General features: G+C 38.1%; 1 protein-coding gene across 7 annotated transcripts in view; it reads right to left on the bottom strand.

Annotated features, from left to right (window-relative positions):
• Positions 1–225: 225 nt before the first annotated feature.
• Positions 226–22,671, bottom strand: part of TUT4 (terminal uridylyl transferase 4) — a 138,853-nt gene continuing 116,407 nt past the window's right edge. The window contains exons 25-30 of one of the 7 annotated variants that reach the window (XM_082615898.1): positions 11,625–11,740; positions 10,466–10,674; positions 9,755–9,855; positions 6,154–6,601; positions 2,221–2,379; positions 226–782 (exon numbers count right to left, since the gene is read on the bottom strand). In XM_082615898.1, the coding sequence (XP_082472024.1) occupies positions 694–782; positions 2,221–2,379; positions 6,154–6,601; positions 9,755–9,855; positions 10,466–10,674; positions 11,625–11,740 (1,122 nt within the window). In that variant the 3' untranslated portion in view covers positions 226–693. Of the gene's footprint in view, positions 872–2,220; positions 2,380–6,153; positions 6,602–9,754; positions 9,856–10,465; positions 10,690–11,624; positions 11,741–22,671 lie in introns of all 7 variants that reach the window. The other 6 variants (XM_082615897.1, XM_082615899.1, XM_082615896.1 and 3 more) reach the window with 6 other exon arrangements.

Raw genomic sequence — 22,671 nt, forward strand, 5'->3', positions numbered from 1 at the left:
TGAAAAGATTCTTAGATCTTTTTCTAAAACTAAGTCTGTGATTTAGAATACTCTATTCAATGAGAGTAAAACAAATCTCTGAATTGTTACATTATATTCCTATCATCTAAACAAGCAGATGAATTAACAAAATTTGACTCTTGTCAAAAAGATTTATTAACTTAAAATAGAATTACTTCAAATACAGACAAAAGCAAATTTCTGTTCAAGTTGGAATATTTTCAATATACAAGAATGTAAAAGAAAAAAATTCTAAATCTTCATGTTGAAATTTTATTTTATTATTATTTTTTTTACCTTTTAAAAAGTTTTTGGCACTACAAGGTTCTGTAAAGAATAGAAGTGACAAATTTAAAACACATGAAAGTCTTTCCTAATTCTTAAGAACAATATATATAAAGTCTGAAGCAACCAAAGTATGAATACAGCTAATAGAAAATAAAGAATGTAATTTTTAAATTCTCTCTTTATACAATTCATCAAGGTTAAACAAAACATAAAATTCCCTTAAAAATAGGGTAATAAAATAGATGAAATTTGTATCACTCAATTTGGTGATACTAGTAAAAACTATAGTTCATATTTATATACAAATAATACAGTCTTTAAAAACAGTCTTAGAATTTAAATAAGCTATCTAAACGTGTTAAAATTTTAAATCAGGACCTGATTTGTTTTGCTTTCCATTAAATGTCACTTTTTCTGCTGAATGTAACTGACACTGAGGTACGGATACCCTTGAGACAGCAGGATTGGCTGGTTGCTGTGCATCGGTAGACCAGCTGAAAGAAAATGGACTCGCATTACTCCGACACGTTTCCTCTTGGTGGGTGGGGACAACGCTCTCTACACCGACGGGTGGCACATCTGTCTGTTGGACACAACACAGACAGGAAACTGAAAGGCTTGTGCCTATTTATCTGAAAACCTCTTAGAATTAACTGTAGCTAGTTCTCTTTTTTCCTATTTATATAGTAAAGAGGAGATGAAGCATGTCAAAACATTTAGTGGGGGGAGAAGGAGGAGGAGGGAAGGAAAATGTGAGTATGTGAAAGAAAACAGAGGAGACAAGAGAGATGGAGGGGAGGAATTAAGGGGAAAAAATCCACCAGGGAAGAACTTCAGACTCTCCTCCTCCTCCAAAAGGGCTTGTATGATCAATAGTCATTTCCCTCAGCCCTAGTTCTTTGCTCAGAATAAACCAGCCATAGTTAAGGTTCTGCCATTCTATAATACAGCAATGCCACACCAAGTACAATGGATAGTTTACGAAGGCTTAAGTGTATCAAGCCTGATAATCATAGCAGGGGCTTCCCCTTAGAAGTTATTTTATTTAGTCAACATTCCCAGAGTGCCTTTCTTTACTTTCTTGAACTCCTAGTTTAACTGTATTAACTGACTCAAGTTTTCTTAACTCCTAAGTTAACCAAGGATTGAAGGCCAGATTCAGACGTTCCCTATTTGAACTGAGATACTGCTGAAGCAAGTAGGCTAGATAAAATGCTATTCATTACTTAGATCAAAGCCATTATTGGTACATTAGGACCAACAGAATATAATCAATTCTAATGTCATTCAAGTCTTAGTTTTGCTAAACAAATTTGACTGTCACTACTCAACTCAAAAACTTCTACTAGATCCCCACCACTTACTAAGTCCAAACTCCTTCATAATATGGCCTCAGCCTACCGCCTCTAGCCTCATCACCTATACATTTTCCCATTTACCTCATCTAGTCCTATTATTTTCTCTTTTCTCTTTTTTCCTATTCTTTTCACTGAGGCAAAACTCAGTGACTTTGCATGTATTATGGCCTCAGCTAAGAACACTCCTCCTCTCTAATCTCTACATGATCTCTAGGAAAAAAATCCCAAATCTCTTTCAAGATCTAATTTGACTGTCAAAATCTTGTGCAATTTGATCCCTGGTGTCTATATTCTGCTCTCTCTGCTAGGGCAAAGTTAACTGATTCCTCTAAGCTCCTATTCTTGTCTATTTTACAGGTCTGGCTTTCCTAATAAAATATGCATTAAGTGCAGGGGTTTTATTTAATTCTTGCTTGAGCAATAAGCACCTAGCACAGTCTGACACACAGTATGTTCTCTCAATAAATATTTACTGAATTCATAAATTTTCACTCCAAGATACTGGCCTTTACAAAGGCCCCTTGTCCCAGAACAAAACCCACCCAGCCTGTGATAAATACGTAAGCAATGGTACCTTGAGTATAGAAAGGTTTGTTGGGCTGAAATCTGGCATTTCCCTGATGCATGAAGTTCTGATGCAAACCATAAGGCCACGAAGCTGGGACAAGAGGGAAATGGGGTCGTGGTGCATGTTCCCAAGGAATTGGAGGATTTAGTCCTGGAAATCCTGGCTCTGCATTTCAACAATAAAGGAGAGACAAATTTTAAAACATCACTTTGTTCATTCAAATATTCCTTCATTCCACAAAGATTTATTGAGTATCTACCACTGACCAAGAAATATGCTAAATGCAGAAGATACCAAAAAAAATTTTTAAGGAATAAAAACACTGTAATTGTTCTCAAATTATTCATAAAGGAAACATTTAAGAAGTCATACACAATAATATGTGGTAATTGCTATAACAGAGCGGTGGAAGGTGTCTAAAGAGAGGACTAACCCAATTGTTCAAGGACAGAGAAGGTTTTCCTAAAATGATGGACTAAATTGAGTGTTAAAGGACAAGGAACAAGTTACGCAAAATGGGACAAGGAGGACATTTTAGACAGAAGGAATAGTGTGTTCAAAAGCCAGGAAGCAGGAAAGTACAGCAAGTTTGGGAAGCTGCAAAATGACTGGCAATACAGAGACAGAGGTAAAGGAAGGCAGCGGTTAGAGAAAAGGCTGGAAAGGTAGGTAGGATCTATATTTCAAAGAACCTTAGTAGGTCACTAAGGAGCTTAACATTTTATCCTAAAGACAATGCCAACTATACCAGAATCAATTATATCTTGGCCTGGAAGGAGATCCTATTAGAAGCTGAGGCACTGTGGTGAAATAGCTGAAAACTTGAGCATTGGAGCCAAACAGGTCTAAGTTCAAATACCAGTTACAAAAATTACTAAGGTTTAATTATGAACCCCAGGTTGTTATGAGGATTAAATGAGATAACAAAAATAAAGTGGTCTGTACAAATTCTGTCATATTAAGTAGGAACTCAAAAAATATGAGTCCTATTCTTTCTGTGGCAAACCACTCCCACCAATCTACTTCCCTTTAAGATCTATCTTTAAGTACGTCTTTCAAAGCACAGTAACCCCTGAATCTTCTGGATCATTTTTGGTGGCTTTTCTCATTCAGGATCACAATGTGGCAGGAAATAATCTAAAAGACACTGCCCTTATTCACTAAACTTCCTAGCAGGAAGTTAGGAGGTACAGGATAGGGAGGAATAGGGAGCAAGAAAACTGAAACCCATATTAGCCACACTCCTACCAAGCTCAGTCTTCTCAGGAGCTAACCAGGTAAACAAAGCAGCTGGTTCACTGCAAGTTCATAAAGCCAAGTTACAACTAAGAGCTGAAGCTGGAGAGCTCAGAGTTTACAAAAAATAAGACTGGGTATACTGTATTGAGGTCCTGACCAATTGAGAAATGTTTTAACATAAAAGGGTATCTTTTAGACTATACTTCAATCTCTCTTGGCCATTTTTTGCAACCAAGTATTTTCATAATACAATTAAAGATAGTCTGAAAAATTATCATTAAAGATAATCTGAAAAATGGGGTAAAAACTACTCATACAACCTCCTACTCTAATACAACCACTAGTATCATTTTAACATGTCCCCATCTGGTCTCTCCATTTTTAACATAATGTTAACTTTAGCTGTAATATTAACTAGGAGTTGTGCACCCATCCAACAAATAATAAATATTTGCTGCATAACACTTTATTACATAATAATAATATATTATACAAATAATGTATCTACCTTACATCAGGCACTATACTGGACACCAGGGAGACAATGACAGGCAAGAAACAATTCATAACCTCTAAAAGTTCAGTCTAATGCATTATACAGACAAGCAGACAGGCAATTTCAACACAGGAAGACAAGTGTTATAATATGGATACTAAGGAAACATGAAGGAGAGAAATGATACCTAATACAACTGGAAGACAGGATCAACAGGAATTAAAGGCTTCCTGAAGAAAGTGATCTAAATTTTAAAATGGAGGATGAGTAGGTTAGCCAAGCTTTGGAGCAAAGGAGAAGGAGGTGAGACTGAGCAGGAGAGTTAATGGAGAGGATATTCCAGGCAGAGGGAACAACTTAGGTAAACAATCAGGGGTAAGAGTACGGTGCGTTTGTAGGATGTTAATTAATTAGTTCATTAAGACTGAAACAGAGATCAAGGAGGTAGGGAGAAGAAGGAATTAAAACTGAGTCGATATATCAAAAAGCAAAGCATTGGGTCTGTCTTCATGGTTATATAACTCAGTGACTATCAAGATGCATATCGTGGCATGCACACAATAAATATTTGTTGAATGAGAGAAGCAGAGGCCACATTAGAATGGCCATGTATGACATATATCCTTTGTTCCTGGAAATTTAAATGAGTTCCCACATTCTGAAATTTCTGCTCAGCAAAATATATTATCTGTGTTATTCCAAAGAGGTCTGAGCGCTTTAAGGAATAATATATATTTGCTTAAAATTATCACTAAAATTATTTTGAAAATTGATAAAGGGAAAGAATCAAGCTTTTAGTCTGCATTTCCTATACAAACAATATTTCAGGATAATCAAGCAGTTAATAAGGAAAAGAATCACAGACAAAAATTACAGAAGAATCACAAAGAGTAAATAGAAAATACTGATAACTGTTAAATCTGGGTATTGGGGGGGGTTCATTATACTTTAATCTCTCCTTTTGTGTTCATTTCAAATTTTCCCTAGTAAGAAAAAATCTACATATAAAACTAGATGAATGGAATTTATCAACTATTTTTAAATATGCAAAGATAAAAAAATGACTGGATGGTAATACACCAAAATATTTCTGAGCAGTTCTGTCTAGGAATTGAGATTATATATGATTTTTTTTCTTTTTCAAATGCTCTACAAAGAATATGCATTACTTAGATATCAGTAAAAAAAAAAAAAAAAACTATTCTTTCTTAAGCTACAAAGTGCTACTAATCTTTTTCTTTTTTAAAAATTGCTCCTTACTATAAGGGGACTTCCCTCATGGTCCAGTGGTTAAGACTCCGTGCTACCAATGCAGGGGACCCGGGTTCGATACCTGGTCAGGGAACTAGATCCACATGCTACAACTAAAAGAGCCTGCATGCTACAACTAAGACCTCACGTAGCCAGATAAGTAAATAAATATTAAAAACAAAACAAACAACCAAAAAAAACAAGTTAACTTATGGGTTTCCCTGGTGGCGCAGTGGTTGGGAGTCCGCCTGCTGATGCAGGGGACACAGGTTCGTGCCCCGGTCCGGGAAGATCCCACATGCCGCAGAGCAGCTGGGCCCGTGAGCCATGGCCGCTAAGCCTGCGCATCTGGAGCCTGTGCTCCGCAACGGGAGAGGCCACAACAGTGAGAGGCCCGTGTACCACAAAAAAAAAAAAAAATTGCTCCTTACTAAAAGATAGTAAGGGTCTAGGGCAAAGTTTACAGGTTTTGAAGAATGAAACTGGTTTAAATCTTGGATCTACTATGATTGTAACAGGATGATAGTTATTTAACCCTTCAATTTCCTCAACTGTAAAATGAATGCTAATAATACCTACATCAAGCAAGACTGCAGCAAAAACTTAAAATAACAAAATAATAACTAAAATTTATGTTTATTACCTCATTTAATATTCACAACATCCCTGTGAGTTAGGTGCTATTAATTCACCTATTTTACAGATGAAACCAATGCACAAATAGATTATGCAACTGCCCAATGCCACATAATAAATGTCAGAGCCAGGATTCATATCCAGGCAGTCTGAATCCACAGCCTATACGCTTTACCTTTATCTAATGTTATACTGCCCCTCCACAAACACTGCTTGCCATCTTTTTACTCACATTTATTTCCCAGGTTCAACCAATAATACCAATCATCCAACTTTCTACAGACAGACAGATACAAAAGAAGAAAAGGAAGGGTTACCCGAATTTCCCACTGTACCATTGTTCACCAGGGAATTTGGAGCCACAGTACGAGGCCAGTGTCCATCACGAGAGGAGCTAGGGATTGCCACAGGTCTGGCAGCAGGCTGTGCAAAGATGATGCTGGGATCGTTCAGGCCAATATTGCTGGGGGCACTGCCTGGTGCAGAATGGATCACTGGGCCATGAATAGGCCAGGATGGGGCAGGGATCTGGAGGGGGTGCACTGGCAACAATCCCATATTGTGCATGGGAGAATACTGAGCTGGTGGTGACTGAGGAAAGTTATACATAGGCATCTGGACCTGATGGGGGGGCTGGGCCCCCTGCTGAGGTGGGCCAAGCTTGGGTTGGGATCCTGGCTGAGATGGAGGCTGGGTAATGGCAGTGGATTGGGAAGAGTTCTGTGGAAATGGCTGGGGCTGAGGAGAATAAGATGGTGAATCAGACTGCAGAGAAAAAAAAAAAAAAGACATCTTAAAATTAATTTACAAACATCTTAATTTTATAAAAGATTATCAAAATATAAAACTATGGAGTTATTTTACTAGAATATTATAAATAGAACTCTATGATATACATAGTAACAAATAATAACAGAACCTCATTTTATATAAAGGCAGAGTTTTCCCCAAAGTTCTCAAACCCTCTCTCACAGAGGTTTTATCTCATAAACCTTTTTACTGCCCAAAGAAGAGAGCCGAGACATCATACCCATCATGTAGAACCCACAATTCCAATTTTAACTAGAAATTTACATCTAAATATCTCAGAGTCACTTTCATTCAGCTCCTCAACAAGCATTTACTGAGTGTCAATTAAGTATTGGGGGGACTTCCCTGGTGGTGCAGTGGTTAAGAATCTACCTGCCAATGCAGGGGACACGGGTTAGAGCCATGATCCGGGAAGATCCCACATGCCGTGGAGCAACTAAGCCCATGAGCCACAACTACTGAGCCCGTGTGCCACAACTACTGAAGCCCACGTACCTAGAGCCCATGCTCCACAACAAGAGAAGCCACCGCAATGAGAAGCCCGCACACCACAACGAAGAGTAGCCCCGGCTTGCCGCAAATAGAGAAAGCCTGCCAGTAGCAATGAAGACCCAACGCAGCCAAAAACTAAATAAATAAAATAAGTAATTTTATAAAAAATAAAAAAAAAGAATTAAAAAAGTTATGTACTGGGCATTGTTCTAGGTATTAAAAATATAATACTAACATGTATGCCCTCATAAAGCTTAAAGTCAATGGGGGGAAAGAGGAGGAACAGATAAAGATTATATAAGCAATCACAATAGAGTATAATAATTACTATGATAAACACTGTATAATATACAATGAAATCCCAGAGCAGGAACACCTAAACCCACTTTGGGAGAAGGAGGGAAGATAAGATGAAGGAAAGTGGAAATCTTCCTGAAGGAAGTGGCCTTTAAGCTGAGACTCAAGATAAATAGAAAACAGTATGATAAAAGGGCAGAGATAAGGAAAAGGGAAGATTCAGTTAGAGGGAACAACATAATTAAAGGTTATAGGTACACAAACACATGTCCTTTTAAAAAAAAGTAATTGGAATTTGAAATGGTTGCCTAGGCTAGGGAAGCAAATGGTTGTAAGCTATTTTTTACAGATAGAAACAACAGGACCTTGTGACTGACTGGATGTGGAGGCTGAGGGAGGAGTAGTAGTTCAGGAAACTAGATAGATAGCGGGATCATTCAATGAGATGGAGAACACAGGAGGAACAGGCAAACCTGGGGAGTTGGAAAGAAATATAAGCTACATTCTAGACATGTTGAAGCTGCAGTGCTTTGTGAGACCTCCGAATAGCAATGTTCATTAGTCAGACTCTTACCCAAATCTCAGGTGAGAAAAAAGTGAGTGCTAGAAGCAGAAGAAGAAAGTTAGGGGCACCACAGGAAAGTGATTAGAGCACAGGTTTTGGAGACAGAACCTAAGGATACAAGTTCTTGTTCCAAGTGTCTGTTGACCTCATGCAAGAAACTTAAATCTCAGCTTCTTCACCCATAAGGTATAAATAATAATAGAAAATACATCAGAGGTTTTTGTGAAGATTAACTACAACAATATATGTCAAAAATATAAACACCAAATTCAGAATAGTAGATAAGTTTTAGTAGCAAGGAAGGGATGGTAGGAAGGTTTTAAGATGGGAAAAGCATCTAAGAGGAATGCATAGGGGTTGTCAACTGTGGGTAATTTTTTAATAAACCAAAAACAACAAAGCATTAAGAATTGTTAAAACCTGGTGGTAGTGCATGGATGTTTATTATTTTCTATAATTTTTCAACATTTTAAAAATATTTTTAATAAAACAGGAAGAACAAATGCATATACAGCACACAGCACTCAATAAATATTAGTTAATATAATTGTTATTATATAACTTTTATGAAACTGTCAGGCCCATAGTAGTACATATTCAAATGTTTGAGGTAGGGTTAGTGGGCTCCTAAATGTTTTTCCAAGACAAGCCCTACTGCTGCTCTTCAAATTCTCTAAGAATTTTTTCTAAAATACAGATCACATCAGATTTAGCATGTTTTAACAGATAACAGCTTTGAAGCTGCACAGACCTGGGTTTGAATCTTTTAATTTTTCTTATTCTCAGCTTCCCAATTTGTAAAATTTGATCACACCAATACCTACCACTTCACATGTCCATTCAAAGGATTAAATGTGATAATACGTGTGAAGCACTAAAAGCATAGTGTCAGATTTAGAGTAAGCATTCAGTTAGTATTTAACTATTAATTTAAGAAGTTCAAGGTGAATACAGATTTAGACAAAGGTTAGAGCAACTCAGCAAAGTTAATATGAGACCTGTGAATCTGAACTCTAATTAAATACTCCATCTTTCACAGGATATATTTCACTAGGTATCCATATCAGCGATAAGAAGACACACAAAATTTCAAGCAAGTGAAGTGCCATGCATGTATTGCCCTAACAGTACTAAACCCTTAATACACCTCAATTTTGGGGTCTATTTTTAATTAATGGTACTCATATTCTTCCATTATGCAAAAGCTAAAACATCAAAGTTATCACCTCATTTTTTTTTGTGTGTGTGTGTGTGTGTGTGTGTGTGTGTGTGGTACGCGGGCCTCTCACTGTTGTGGCCTCTCCCGTTGCGGAGCACAGGCTCCGGATGCGCAGGCTCAGTGGCTATGGCTCATGGGCCCAGCTGCTCTGCGGCATGTGGGATCTTCCCAGACTGGGGCACGAACCCGTGTCCCCTGCATCGGCAGGTGGACTCTTAACCACTGCGCCACCAGGGAAGCCCTATCACCTCATTTTAATACAACCACAACCAACAACCTTATTTGGTAGTTACCTTATTTTACAAATAAGAAACAGGTTCACTGAAGTTAAGTAGCTTGCCCATAGATATAAACCCAGATCTACATTACTCCAAAAGTAATGCACATTCTAGCTGATGTGCCTAGCAAGGACACCTCTATAAAGCACTGTGTAATCTTGAAGACTGTATTTACCAATCTGAAAGATCCTATCACCTACCAAAATTAGTACTATCTTCCTGCCAAGACCAACCCATCTGCAGGCAGAGTAACTTACACATTCTGAGGACTGTCTAGTCCTTATGGACTGATCACCTTGTTGTTGGGCTGAACCAGCCACCTGTTGGGCATTTACAAGATTGCGGACCAGCTGGGCTGCTAAGAGAAAACATCAAAAAGAAATTCAACAGATAAAGAAAATAACAGAGAAATGACAATCAATAAATTCTCTTCTTCGGTAAAACAGTCTCAAATCTGAGATTTTATAAACTTGGACTTTTAAACTATGATTATGTTAGTGAAGGACTTTTAACAACTCATTTTTTTTCTTGTTTGTTAAGCCATTTCTCAATCCTTAGAGCATTAAAAAAAAATACACTGGTCCTGGAAACAAGAACAAGTGTCATATTGCTTTTCTAAAGGAGACAATATATTTATTTAAGAAAATAACTTCTGCAACAAGAATCTGAATAACTGGAAATCATCACTTATATTTTTTTTCTTTCAATAAACTCTCATTTGGGTTTCTAATTCATGAAATTCCTTACGATACATAACAGGACAGATCTCCCTCTCTCATAAAAGCAGTGGGAAGAGATATAATTTCTCCTATATGTTCCCAGAAAAAAATCTCTCTCTCTTTGATAAATTATAAGGTCCAAAATCATACAGCTATGTTTAGAATAGAGAATAATCAGGGTCCTTAGAATGACACAAACATAAATGACTTTATTTCCACCAGAAACTATTTTTGGCCTCTTCTATTTACCTGCCACACTGCTATTCCTCTGACGGGCCAGCTTGACCTCTGGGCACTCCCTTCGCACATGTCCTGCATCTCCACAGATAAAACATCTGAGGTCTCTGGGGTCTCTAAAGTCTCGAGTGTCGTGGAGGTCTCGGGGGTCAAGAAGGTCTCGGGAGTCTTTCTCCTCTTCATTCCCTTCCTTCTCTTCTTCACTGTCTTTCTTCTTTAGTCTAAACAGTAAACTGCTGATACCAATAATGTGGGGCTAGGGACTTATAAACTGAATGAACTATAGAACAAACTAAACTATACAAGAGTCTCACAATAAAGGGATTAATGTGCCCATTGTTTCATGCATCATTTTGAAGGCAAGGGTTCTCACATTTATAGCACACCTACTCATATGGCAGAAACTGGGTACTCTAGTAGTTTTATAATACAATAATCAATTTGTAATGTTTAGTATCAAATTTTAATCTTGTAACAATCCTTAGAGGTTGGTATTTACTATCTCCATTTTATAGTGGAAGACACTTGAGGTTTAGAGAAGGTAAGTGTCTTCTCTAAATTTAACAAATAGCAGTGATGGAAACTAGGAGTTTACTCTGTCTGAAAAGTTCTAAGCTCTTTATATTAGGCAAGACTTAATGACTAAAGAAGGGATTATCCTGGCCTATTAACACAGTATATAGAACATAGTAAAGTATGTTTCATAGATGTATTTTCAGGGGGCACAGAGGATGTATATTCCTTAAGGTAAATATTATATAGGCATATCTCACAGCATATACCTCAAAGATTCAATTAATTATATTTTAATTATTGGTTTTCATAACTGTGAGGTCCTCAGCAAGAACCCTGTATCTTGGTCTTTTCTTCCCCTTGGATTCTAGCACAGTTTCCAGCACACAGTAGGTGTTAATAAATGCTTCTTCAGTTAAAAAAAAAAAAAACCTGAGTGAATTAATGAATAAATGAACAAATAAACATTCATGAGACACCACTGTACCAGAAATAAATCCCACTCTTTCACAAAACGCCACTCAAAACATATATTGACCTAAAGGTTCAACTGAAAGCCCTGAACTTTCTCAACTTAAACATATCTGAACACAGTCATAGCTTCAATTTGTCCCACATTTATTTTCCCTGCAATGTTAATACATAATCATTTGCCAACCTTCTCCTTTTAGGGCAGTCTTTCATGTAGTGGCCTATTTTTCCACACACACGGCAACATCGATCGTTGGGAGCCAGTTCTCCATCTGTTAGTACTCTGGAATCAAAGAAGTACTCCTAGGGAGAAAATACAACTTTACTAGAAAAAAAATCACTATAAACTTTTGAATCCAAATTGAAAGGAGACTAAGATGCAAAAGTGATTTTTTGAAAAAGGAAATAAATATCAACGAATATTTCACTGAACTAAAACCATGATATGAAAACAAGATTCAGAATTATCATCATCAATATCACAGCTGCTAACAGTACTAACCACTACACATCCACATTATTTTCTCATTCATCTGTAGCATCTTTGTGTAATATCTCAATGAAAGTAGATATTATTTCCATGCTCATTTTATAGATGAGGAAACTGAGGCTCAGAAAGTTCAAGTCGTTTGCCCACAGAAAAAAGCTGGTAAGTAGCAGATAAAGGATTTAAAGCTAAGTCTGCCTGATTACAAAGCTCGTGTTTTCTGCCCCACCAGGCTACATCCAGAAAGGAATCATTCTCTTTACAAGAGCTCTATGTAAAGTAATCAATCCTCTGGTTTATTTAAAATATCACTGGATTTGCATTCAACATTTCAATAATATATAACATTTACTATATAAAGTAGAATACAACTAAAAAGACTGTAGAGAACCAATAAGAATTAAATAATTTTCCCAAGTCTTAGAAGAATCAGGCTTGTTTTTGCTTTATCCTACTACCTTGCTTATGCTTCTAAGCTTTACCTCAGTTTTGCACTATCACAGAGACTAGTTTGTCCCAATAGTACCCATATCTTTGGATCGCAAGAGAACATGTCCACTTAGCACTCTTTGATTTCTTCTTTAAATCTATCTAATGTCAGGGATAAAAGTAATAAGAAACACACCGACTGGGATGGCTATTAAAAAAGAAAAAGGAGGGCTTCCCTGGTGGCGCAGTGGTTGAGAGTCTGCCTGCCAATGCAGGGGACATGGGTTCGAGCCCTGGTCTGGGAAGATCCCACATGCCGCGGAGCAACTAGCCCCGTGAGCCACAATTACTGAGCCTGCGCGTCTGGAGCCTGTGCTCTGCAACAAGAGAGGCCGCGATAGTGAGAGGCCTGCGCACCGCGATGAGGAGTGGCCCCCACTTGCCACAACTAGAGAAAGCCCTCGCACAGAAACGAAGAGCCAACACAGCCATAAATAAATAAATAAATAAAATTTAAAAAGAAAAATGCTTTCAGCAATGGCGGCAAGACTGGAAAAAAAAAATCTTATAAAAAAAAAAAAAGAAAAAGGACAATAACAAGTATTGGTGAGGATGTGGAAAAACTGCAACCCTCATATATTGCTGGTGGGAATATAAAATAGCACAGCTCTTTTAGGAAACAGTTTGGCAGCTCCTCAGAAAGTTAAACATAAACTTAACAAAATGACCCAGCAATTCTACTGTTATACACCCAAAAGAAATGAAAACATATATCCACACAAGATTTTGTACACAAATATTCACAGCAGCACTACTCATAATAGCCAAAAAGTAGAAACAATTCAAATTTCCAACAAACTGATAGGAATGAATAAATAAAACGTAATATAACCATACAACTGAATATCAATCAACTATAAAAAAAAGAATGAAGTACTGATACACGTTACAACGTGAACCCTGAAAACATTCTGCTAAATGAAAGAAACCAGTCACAAAAGGCTACATATTCTATGATTCCATTTTCATAAAATGTCCATAGTAGGCAAATCTACAGTTGTGAGACGAAAAAGGAATGAGGATTGACTGCTAATGAGGACAGGAGTTTCCTTGAGAGAGGACGAAACATTCTAAAACTAGATGTAGTGATGGTTGCACAATCCTGCAGATATACTGAAAACCAATGAATTGCTCACTTTATATAGATGAACTGTACAGTACATGAATTATTTCTCAGTAAAGTTCTATTTCTAAAAAAGGATGCAATATAATTCTATACATTTATCATTGATGAAACCAATATAATTAATTAAAATCTTCCTCATCATATTTTCTGACAGGACAAAATGAAGGCCTTTCGCAGTTCACCCAGTTGCTTATGGCTGAAACCTAGGAATCACCCTGAACTTATTCTCCTTAACTCATCACCTCTAATTAATCACCAGGTTGTATCCATTCTACTCCTGAATATCTATCTCTTTAGATATTCTTCTTTCTTCAGCCCACCGTCCTAGTTAAGGTGGCCTAGACCTGGGGTCAGCAAACTTCTTCTGTAAAGAGCCAGAAAGTTAAAATTTTAGGTGTTGTGGTAAAATTGAAGGTATTATGTAGGTACTTATATAACAAAAGAGAAAGCAAATTTTCACAAATTTTTTATTGAAGAATTTCAAAATATACTAACAATAATAGAGTATAATTTTTTATATAAGTTTATTAATTAGAAAAAAAAGGATACTTTCCGGGGGAGACATTTTGCTTAACTCGGGTTCAAAGTTAGTGTTCCCTATCATTAAAATAGAAGGCAAATGTTCATTTGTTAATGCTAATCTGCAATTATATTTTAAGTATTTCATCTTTGAAAATGTTTTTCACAGATGAAGAGGTTGAAGATTTAAGGTAAAGAGAATACAAATGGATCTAGAGTGCATATGGAAGGACTAGTCTCTGATAAAGAAGAGATATCTGGTGATTGGCCAGCAAAATGGTGGAGTAGAATGACATGAGCTCACCCCTTCTTACAAAAATACCAAAATCACAACCAACTGCTGAACAACCATCAACAAAAACATAAAATAAAAAACACACTGGAACCTACCAAAAAAGATACCCTACATAAAAAGACAAAGAAGAAACCACAACAAGATGGTAGTAGGGGCACAATCACGGTAAAAATCAAATCCAATACCTGCTGGGTGGGCAACCTGCAAACTGAAAATTAACTATACCACAGAAGTTCTCCCACAGGAGTTAAAAGTCCTGAGCCCCACATCAGGCTTCCTAGCCTGGGGGTCTGGTAATGGGAGGAGGAGCCCCCCCCCAAGAATCTGTCTTTGAAAGCCAGTGGGGTTTGACTGCAGGAATTCCACAGGACTGGGGGAAACAGAAACCCCACTCTTGGAGGGCATACACAAGATCCCGTGCAGACCAGGACCCAGGGAAAAAGGCAGTGACCTCGTAAGAGACTGGGCCAGACCTACCTGCTAGTACTGGAGGGTTTCCGGAGGAGGTGGGGGGGGCAGCTGTGGCTCACTGAGGAGACAAAGACACTGGCAGCAGCAGTTCTGGTGAGCACGCATTGGCATGAGCCCTCATGGAGACCCCATTTCCTTCCCAAGATCTAGCCCCACCAAACAGCCTGTAGGCTCAAGTGCTGGGACGCCTCAGGCCAAACAACCAACAGGTGGGAACACAGCCCCACCCATCAGCAGACAGGGTGCTTAAAGTCTTCCTGAGCATGGCCCTGCCCACTAGAAGGACAAGACCCAGGCCCACCCACAAGGGGGCAGGAACTAGACCCTCCCACCAGGAAACCTGCACAAGCCTCTCAGACAGCTTCATCCACCAGAGGGCAAACAGCAGAAGCAAGAAGAACTACAATCCTGCAGCCTGCAGAACGGAAACTGCCAATCACAGAAAGTCAAGACAAAATGAGACAGCAGAGGAATATGCCCCAGATGAAGGAACAAGACAAAACCTCAGAAGAACAACTAAGTGAAGTGGAGATAGGCAATCTACCAGAAAAAGAATTCAGAGTAATGATAGTGAAGATGATCCAAGATCTTGAAAAAAGAATGGAGGCACAAACTGAGAAGATGCAAGAAACATTTAACAAAGACCTAGAAGAACTAAAGAACAAACAAACAGAGATGAACAATACAATAACTGAAATGAAAAATGTAAAATATATAGGAATCAATAGCAGAGTAACTGAGGCAGAAGAACAGATAAGTGAGCTTGGAGACCAAATAGTGGAAATCACTGTCATGGAACAGAATAAAGAAAAAAGAATGAAAAGAAATGAACACAATCTAAGAGACCTCTGGGACAACATTAAATGCACCAACATTCACATTATGGGGTCCCAGAGGAAAACAGAGACAGAAAGGACTTGAGAAAATATTTGAAGAGATAATAGCTGAAAACTTCCCTAACACGGGAAAGGACACAGTCATCCAAGTCCAGGAAGGGCAGAGAGCCCCAGGCAAGATAAACCCAAGGAGGAACACGCCAAGACACATAGTAGTCAAACTGACAAAAATTAAAGAAAAAGAAAAAATATGAAAAGCAACAAGGGAAAAACAACAAATAACATACAAGGGAACTCCCATAAGGTTATCAGCTGATTTCTCAGCAGAAACTCTGCAGGCTGGGAGGGAGTGGCATGATATATTTAAAGTGATGAAAGGGAAGAACCTACAACCAAGAATACTCTACCCAGCAAGGCTCTCATTCAGATTCAATGGAGAAATCAAAAGCTTTACAGACAAGAAAGAGCTAACAGCATTCAGCACCACCAAACCAGCTTTGCAATGAATGCTAAAGGAGCTTCTCTAAGTGGAAAAGGCCACTACTAGAAACAAATAAAGGCAGGAAATTATCTGCACACAAATATGATGTCAAAACCAGCAATTGTGAGAAGAAAAGAGCACAAATGCAGGACACTGGAAATGCATTTGAAATTAAGAGACCAGCAACTTAAGACAATCTTGTTTATATGTAGACTGCTAATTGAAATCTCATGGTAACTGCAAACCGAAAATCTACAACAGATACACACAAACACACACACACACACACAAGAAGAATCCAAACACATCACTAAAGTTAGTCATCCAATCACAAGAGAAGAGAACAAAAGAGGAAGGGAAGAAACAAGACCTACAAAAACAAATGCAAAACAACTAAGAAAATGGCAATAGGAACATACATATCAGTAATTACTTTAAAGGTAAATGGATTCAGTGCTCCAACCGAAAGAAACAGACTGGCTGAATGGATACAAAAAAGAGACCCACTTCGGATCTAGGGACACATACAGACTGAAAGTGAGGGGATGGAAAAAGGTATTCCATGCAAATGTAAATCAAAAGAAAGCTGGAGGGCTTCCCTGGTGGCACAGTGGTTGAGAGTCCACCTGCCGATGCAGGGGACATGGGTTCGTGCCCTGGTCCAGGAAGATCCCACATGCCGTGGAGCGGCTAGGCCCATGAGCCATGGCCACTGAGACTGCGCGTCCGGAGCCTGTGCTCCGCAATGGGAGAGGCCACAACAGTGACAGGCCCGCGTACCGCAAAAAAAAAAAAGAAAGCTGGAATAGCAATATTCGTATCAGACAAAAAAGACTTTAAAATAAAGACTGTTACAAGAGACAAAGGACACTACATAATGATCAAAGGGTCAATCCAAGAAGAAAATATAACAATTATAAATATATATGCACCCAACATAGGAGCACTCCAATATATAAGGCAAATACTAACAGCCATAAAAGGAGAAATCAACAGTAACACAATAATAGTGGGGGACTTTAACACTCCACTTTCATCTATGGACAGATCATCCAGACAGAAGATCAATAAGGAAACACAGGCCTGAAATGACACATTAGACCAGATTGACTTAATTGATATTTACAGAGTATTCCATCCAAAAGCAGCAGAATGTACAGTCTTCTCAAGTGCACATAGAACATTCCCCAGGACTGATCACAAGCTGGGCCACAAAACGAGCTTTGGTAAATTTAAGAAAATTAAAGTCATATCAAGTGGGACTTCCCTGGTGGCACAGTGGTTAAGAATCCACCTGCCAATTTAGGAGACCTGGGTTTGATCCCTGGTCTGGGCAGATCCCACATGCCACATAGCAACTAAGCCTGTGCGCCACAACTACTGAGCCTGCACACCACAACTACTGAGCCTGTGCTCTAGCGCCTACAAGCCACAAATACTGAGCCCATGCACCACAACTACTGAAGCCTGCGTCCATAGACCCTGCGCATTGCAAATACTGAGTCCACATGCTGCAACTACTGAAGCCCATGTGCTCTAGGGTCCGCGTGCCACAACTACTGAAGCCCACACGCCTAGAGCCCATGACCTGCAACAAGGGAAGCCACCACAATGAGAAGCCCGCACACCTCAACAAAGAGTAGCCCCTGCTCACCACAACTAGAGAAAGCCTGCATGCAGCAACAAAGACCCAACGCAGCCAAAAATAAATAAAATAAAGTAGTTAATTAAAAAAAAATCATATCAAGCATCTTTTCTGACCATATGCTATGAGATTAGGAATCAACTATAAGAAAAAAACTGTAAAAAACACAAACTCGTGGAGGCTAAACAATATGCTACTAAACAACCAATGGATCACTGAAGAAATCAAAGAGTAAATTAAAAAATACCTAGAGTCAAATGAAAATGAAAGCACAATGATCCAAAACCTATGGAACAGGTAAAAGCAGTTCTAAGAGGGAAGTTTATAGCAACACAATCTTACCTCAGGAAACAAGAAAAATCACAAATAAACAACCTAACCTTGTATCTAAAGCAACCAGAGAAAAACAAACAAAACCCAAAGTTAGTAGAAGGGAAGAAACAATAAAGATCAGAGCAGAAATAAATGAAATAGAAAAGAAGAAAACAACAGAAAAGATCAATGAAACTAAAAGCTGCTTCTTTGAAAAGATAAACAAAACTGATAAACCTTTAGCCAGACTCATCAAGAAAAAAAAGAAGAGGGCTCAAATCAATAAAATTAAAAATTAAAAAGGAGAAGTTACAACAGACACCACAGAAATACAAAGGATCATAAGAGACTACTACAAGCAACTATATGCCAATAAAATGGACAACCTGGAAGAAATGGACAAATTCTTAGAAAGGTACAATCTCCCAAGACTGAACCAAGAAGAAATAGAAAATATGAACAGACCAATCACAAGTACTGAAATTGAAACTGATTAAAAAACTCCCAACAGGAACTTCCCTGGTGGTCCAGTGGTTAAGAATCTGCCTTCCAAGGCAGGGGACGCAAGTTCGATCCCTGGTTGGGGAACTAAGATTCTACATGCCGCGGGGCAACTAAGCCCACATGCTGCAACTACAGAACCCACATGCTCTGGAGCCTGCACTCCACAACTACAGAGCCCACGTGCCACAACTACAGAGCCTGTGTGCCACAACTACTGAGCCTGAACGCTCTGGAGCCCACGCACCACAACTAGAGAGAAGCCCACGTGCCGCAATAGAGCTGGCACGCTGCAACAAAAGATCCCACGTGCCTCAACTAAGACCCAATGCAGCCAAAAATAAATAAATAAATATTAAAAAATAATGGTAATAAAATTAAAAACTCCCAACAAACCAAAGTCCAGGACCAGATGGCTTCACTGGCAAATTCTATCAAACAGAGAAGAGTTAATACCTATCCTTCTGAAACTATTCCAAAAAATTGCAGAAGAAGGAATACTCCCAAACTTATGCTATGAGGCCACCAACACCCTAAAACCAAAACCAGACAAAGATACCACAAAAAAAAAATTACAGGCCAATATCACTGATGAACATAGACACAAAAATCCTCAACAAAATACTAGCAATCCAAATCCAACAATACATTAAAAGGATCACAAACCATGATCAAGTGGGATTTATTCCAGGGATGCAAGGATTTTTCAGTATATGCAAATCAATCAGTGTGACACACCACATCAACATGTTGAAGAATAAAAACCATATGACCATCTCATTAGATGCAGAAAAAGCTTTTGACAAAATTGAACACCCATTTATGATAAAAACTCTCTAGAAAGTGGGCATAGAGGGAACATACCTCAACATAATAAAGGCCATATATGACAAACCTATAGCTATCATCATACTCAACCATGAAAAGCTGAAAGCATTTCCACTAAGATTAGGAACAAGACAAGGATAACCACTTTCGCCACTTGTATTCAACAGTTTTGGAAGTCCTAGCCATGACAGTCAGAGAAGGAAAAGAAATAAAAGGAATCCAAATTGGAAAAGAAGTAAAACTGTCACTTTTGCAGATGAAATGATACTACACATAGAAAACCCTAAAGATGCTACCAGAAAACTACTAGAGCTCATCAATGAATTTGGTAAAGTTACAGAATACAAAATTAATACACAGAAATCTCTTGCATTTCTATACACTAACAACAAAAGATCAGAAGGAGAAATTAAATAAACAATCCCATTTACCATCGCATCAAAAAGAATAAAATACCTAGGAATAAACCTACCTATAGAGACAAAAGACCTGTCCTACAAAAACTATAAGACGCTGATGAAAGAAATCGAAGATGACACAAACAGATGGAGAGATATATCATGTTCTTAAATTGGAATAATCAATATTGTCAAAATGACTATACTACCCAAGGCAATCTGCAGATTCAATGCAATCCCTATCAAATTACCAATGGCATTTTTCACAGAACTAGAACAAAAAAATCTTAAACTTGCATGGAGACAGAAAAGAACCTGAATGACCAAAGCAATCTTGAGAAAGAAAAACGGAGCTGGAGGAATCAGGATCCCTGACTTTGGACTATACTACAAAGCTACAGTCATCAAAAGAGTACGGTACTGGAACAAAAACAGAAATATAGATCACTGGAACAGGACAGAAAGCCCAGAAATAAGCCCACACACCTATGGTCAATTAATCAATTACAAAGGAGGCAAGACTATACGATGGAGGAAAGACAGTCTCTTCAATAAATAGCGCTGGGAAAACTGGACAGCTACATGTAGAAAAATGAGATTTGAACATTCCTTAATACCATATACAAAAATAAACTCAAAATGGATTAAAGATCTAAATGTAAGACCAGATACTATAAAACTCTTAGATGAAAACACAGGCAGAACACTCTTTGACGTAAATCACAGAAATACCTTTCCCAAGCCATCTCCTAGAGTAATGGAAATAAAAAAATAAACAAACAAACGGGACCTAATGAAACTCAAAAGCTTTTGCACAGCAAAGGAAACCATGAACAAAATGAAAATACAACCCACAGAATGGGCGAAAATATTTGCAAATGATGTGACCAACAAGGGATTAATCCCTAAAATTTACAAACAGCTCATGCTGCTCAATATCAAAAAAACAAACAACCAAGGGGCTTCCCTGGTGGCGCAGTGGTTAAGAATCTGCCTGCCAATGCAGGGAACACAGGTTCGAGCCCTGGTCCGCGAAGATCCCACATGCCGTGGAGCAACTAAGCCTGTGCGCCACAACTACTAAGCCTGAGCTCTAGAGCCCATGAGCCACAACTACTGAAGCCTGTACACTTAGAGCCTGTGCTCAGTGACAAGAGAAGCCATCGCAGTGAGAAGCCCGTGCAACGCCACGAACAGTAGCTCCTACTCACTGCAACTAGAGAAAACCCATGCGCAGCACGAAGACCCAACGCGGCCAAAAATAAATTAAATTTTAAAAAAACAATCAAAAAATGGGCAGAAAAACTAAATAGACATTTCTTCAAGGAAGACATACAGATGGCCAAGAGGCACATGAAAAGATGCTCAACACTGCTAATTATTAGAGAAATGCAAATCAAAACTACGAGGTATCACCTCACACCGGTCAGAATGGCTATCATCAAAAAACCCACAAATAATAAATGCTGCAGAAGGTGTAGAGAAAAGGGAACCCTCTTACATTGTTGGTGGGAATGTAAATTGGTACAGCCAGTATGAAGAACAGAATGGAGGTTCTTTAAGAAACTAAAAATAGAGCTACCATATCATCCAGCAATCCCAATCCTGGGCATATATCCAGAGAAAAACATAATTTGAAAAGATATATGCACCCCAATGTTTACTGCAGCACTATTTACAATAGCCAAGACACGGAAGCAACCTAAATGTCCATCAACAGATGAATGGATAAAGAAGATGTGGTACATATATATAATGGAATATTACTCAGCCATTAAAAAGAACAAAATAATGCCATCTGCAGCAACATGGATGGACCTTGAGATTATCATACTAAGTGAAGTAAGTCAGACAGAGAAAGACAAATATCATATGATATTGCTTATACGCAGATTCTTTAAAAAATGATACAAATGAACTTATTTACAAAACAGAAATAGACTCACAGACTTAGAGAACTTATGGTTACTGGGGAGGAAGGGTCGGGGGGAAGGATAGATTGGGCATTTGGGATTGACATGTACACTTTGCTATATTTAAAATAGATAACCAACTGTATGTACCTGTACAAGGACCTACTACTGTATAGCACGGGAATGTTGCTCAATATTCTGTAAAAAGCTAAATGGGAAAAGAATTTGAAAAAGAATAGATATATGTATATGTATAACTGAATCACTATGCTGTACACCTGAAACTAACAGAACACTGTTAATCAACTATGCTCCAAAATGAAATAAAATTTTAAAAAAAGAAGAGATATCTGAAAATGTAAGCAGATTTATAGATCTGGTAGCAGAAAGTTGAAGGAGTATCTATCTATCTAATATCATCTTTGTCTCAAAGGGAAAACACGTAAGCATGAGAAAGGCAGAGAAGAAAGATGGGTACTGAATTTTGAGTAAAATAAATAAAATATGAAATAGTTCTTATTGAATGCGAGACACAGGTAACTAAAGAAATGTAGAAGAATGTCAGATAGTATTGAAAGTCCAGTTGAGGCTGATGAACATTAATTTATAGTTGTGCTATATAAACAAAACTGCCTAGCTTTAAGACTTTTTTTCCATCAGTGCTTAGGCCAAGCATAGAGAAATGGTGGATGGCTGAGTTCATGTTAAGGTTGAACACATAATGGTGCAAAAGAAGGACAATCGTACAAAGGAATATAAGGTATATGCTGGAGGTACCAGGGAATCTGTTTAAATGGGGGAAAAAAATGAAGACAGTAGATAGCTGATAGATTGGGGAAAAAATGTGTCAATATGTCAGAGGACCTAGTGAATAGAAGAATAGTTGAAGTGGGAATGTTCAAGTGAGCAAGAAAGGTGAAAGAACAGAAAATA

The sequence above is a fragment of the Mesoplodon mirus genome, assembly GCF_964341445.2.
Source record: "Mesoplodon mirus genome assembly, chromosome: 3".
In the NCBI taxonomy this organism is placed as follows: Eukaryota; Metazoa; Chordata; class Mammalia; order Artiodactyla; family Ziphiidae; genus Mesoplodon; species Mesoplodon mirus.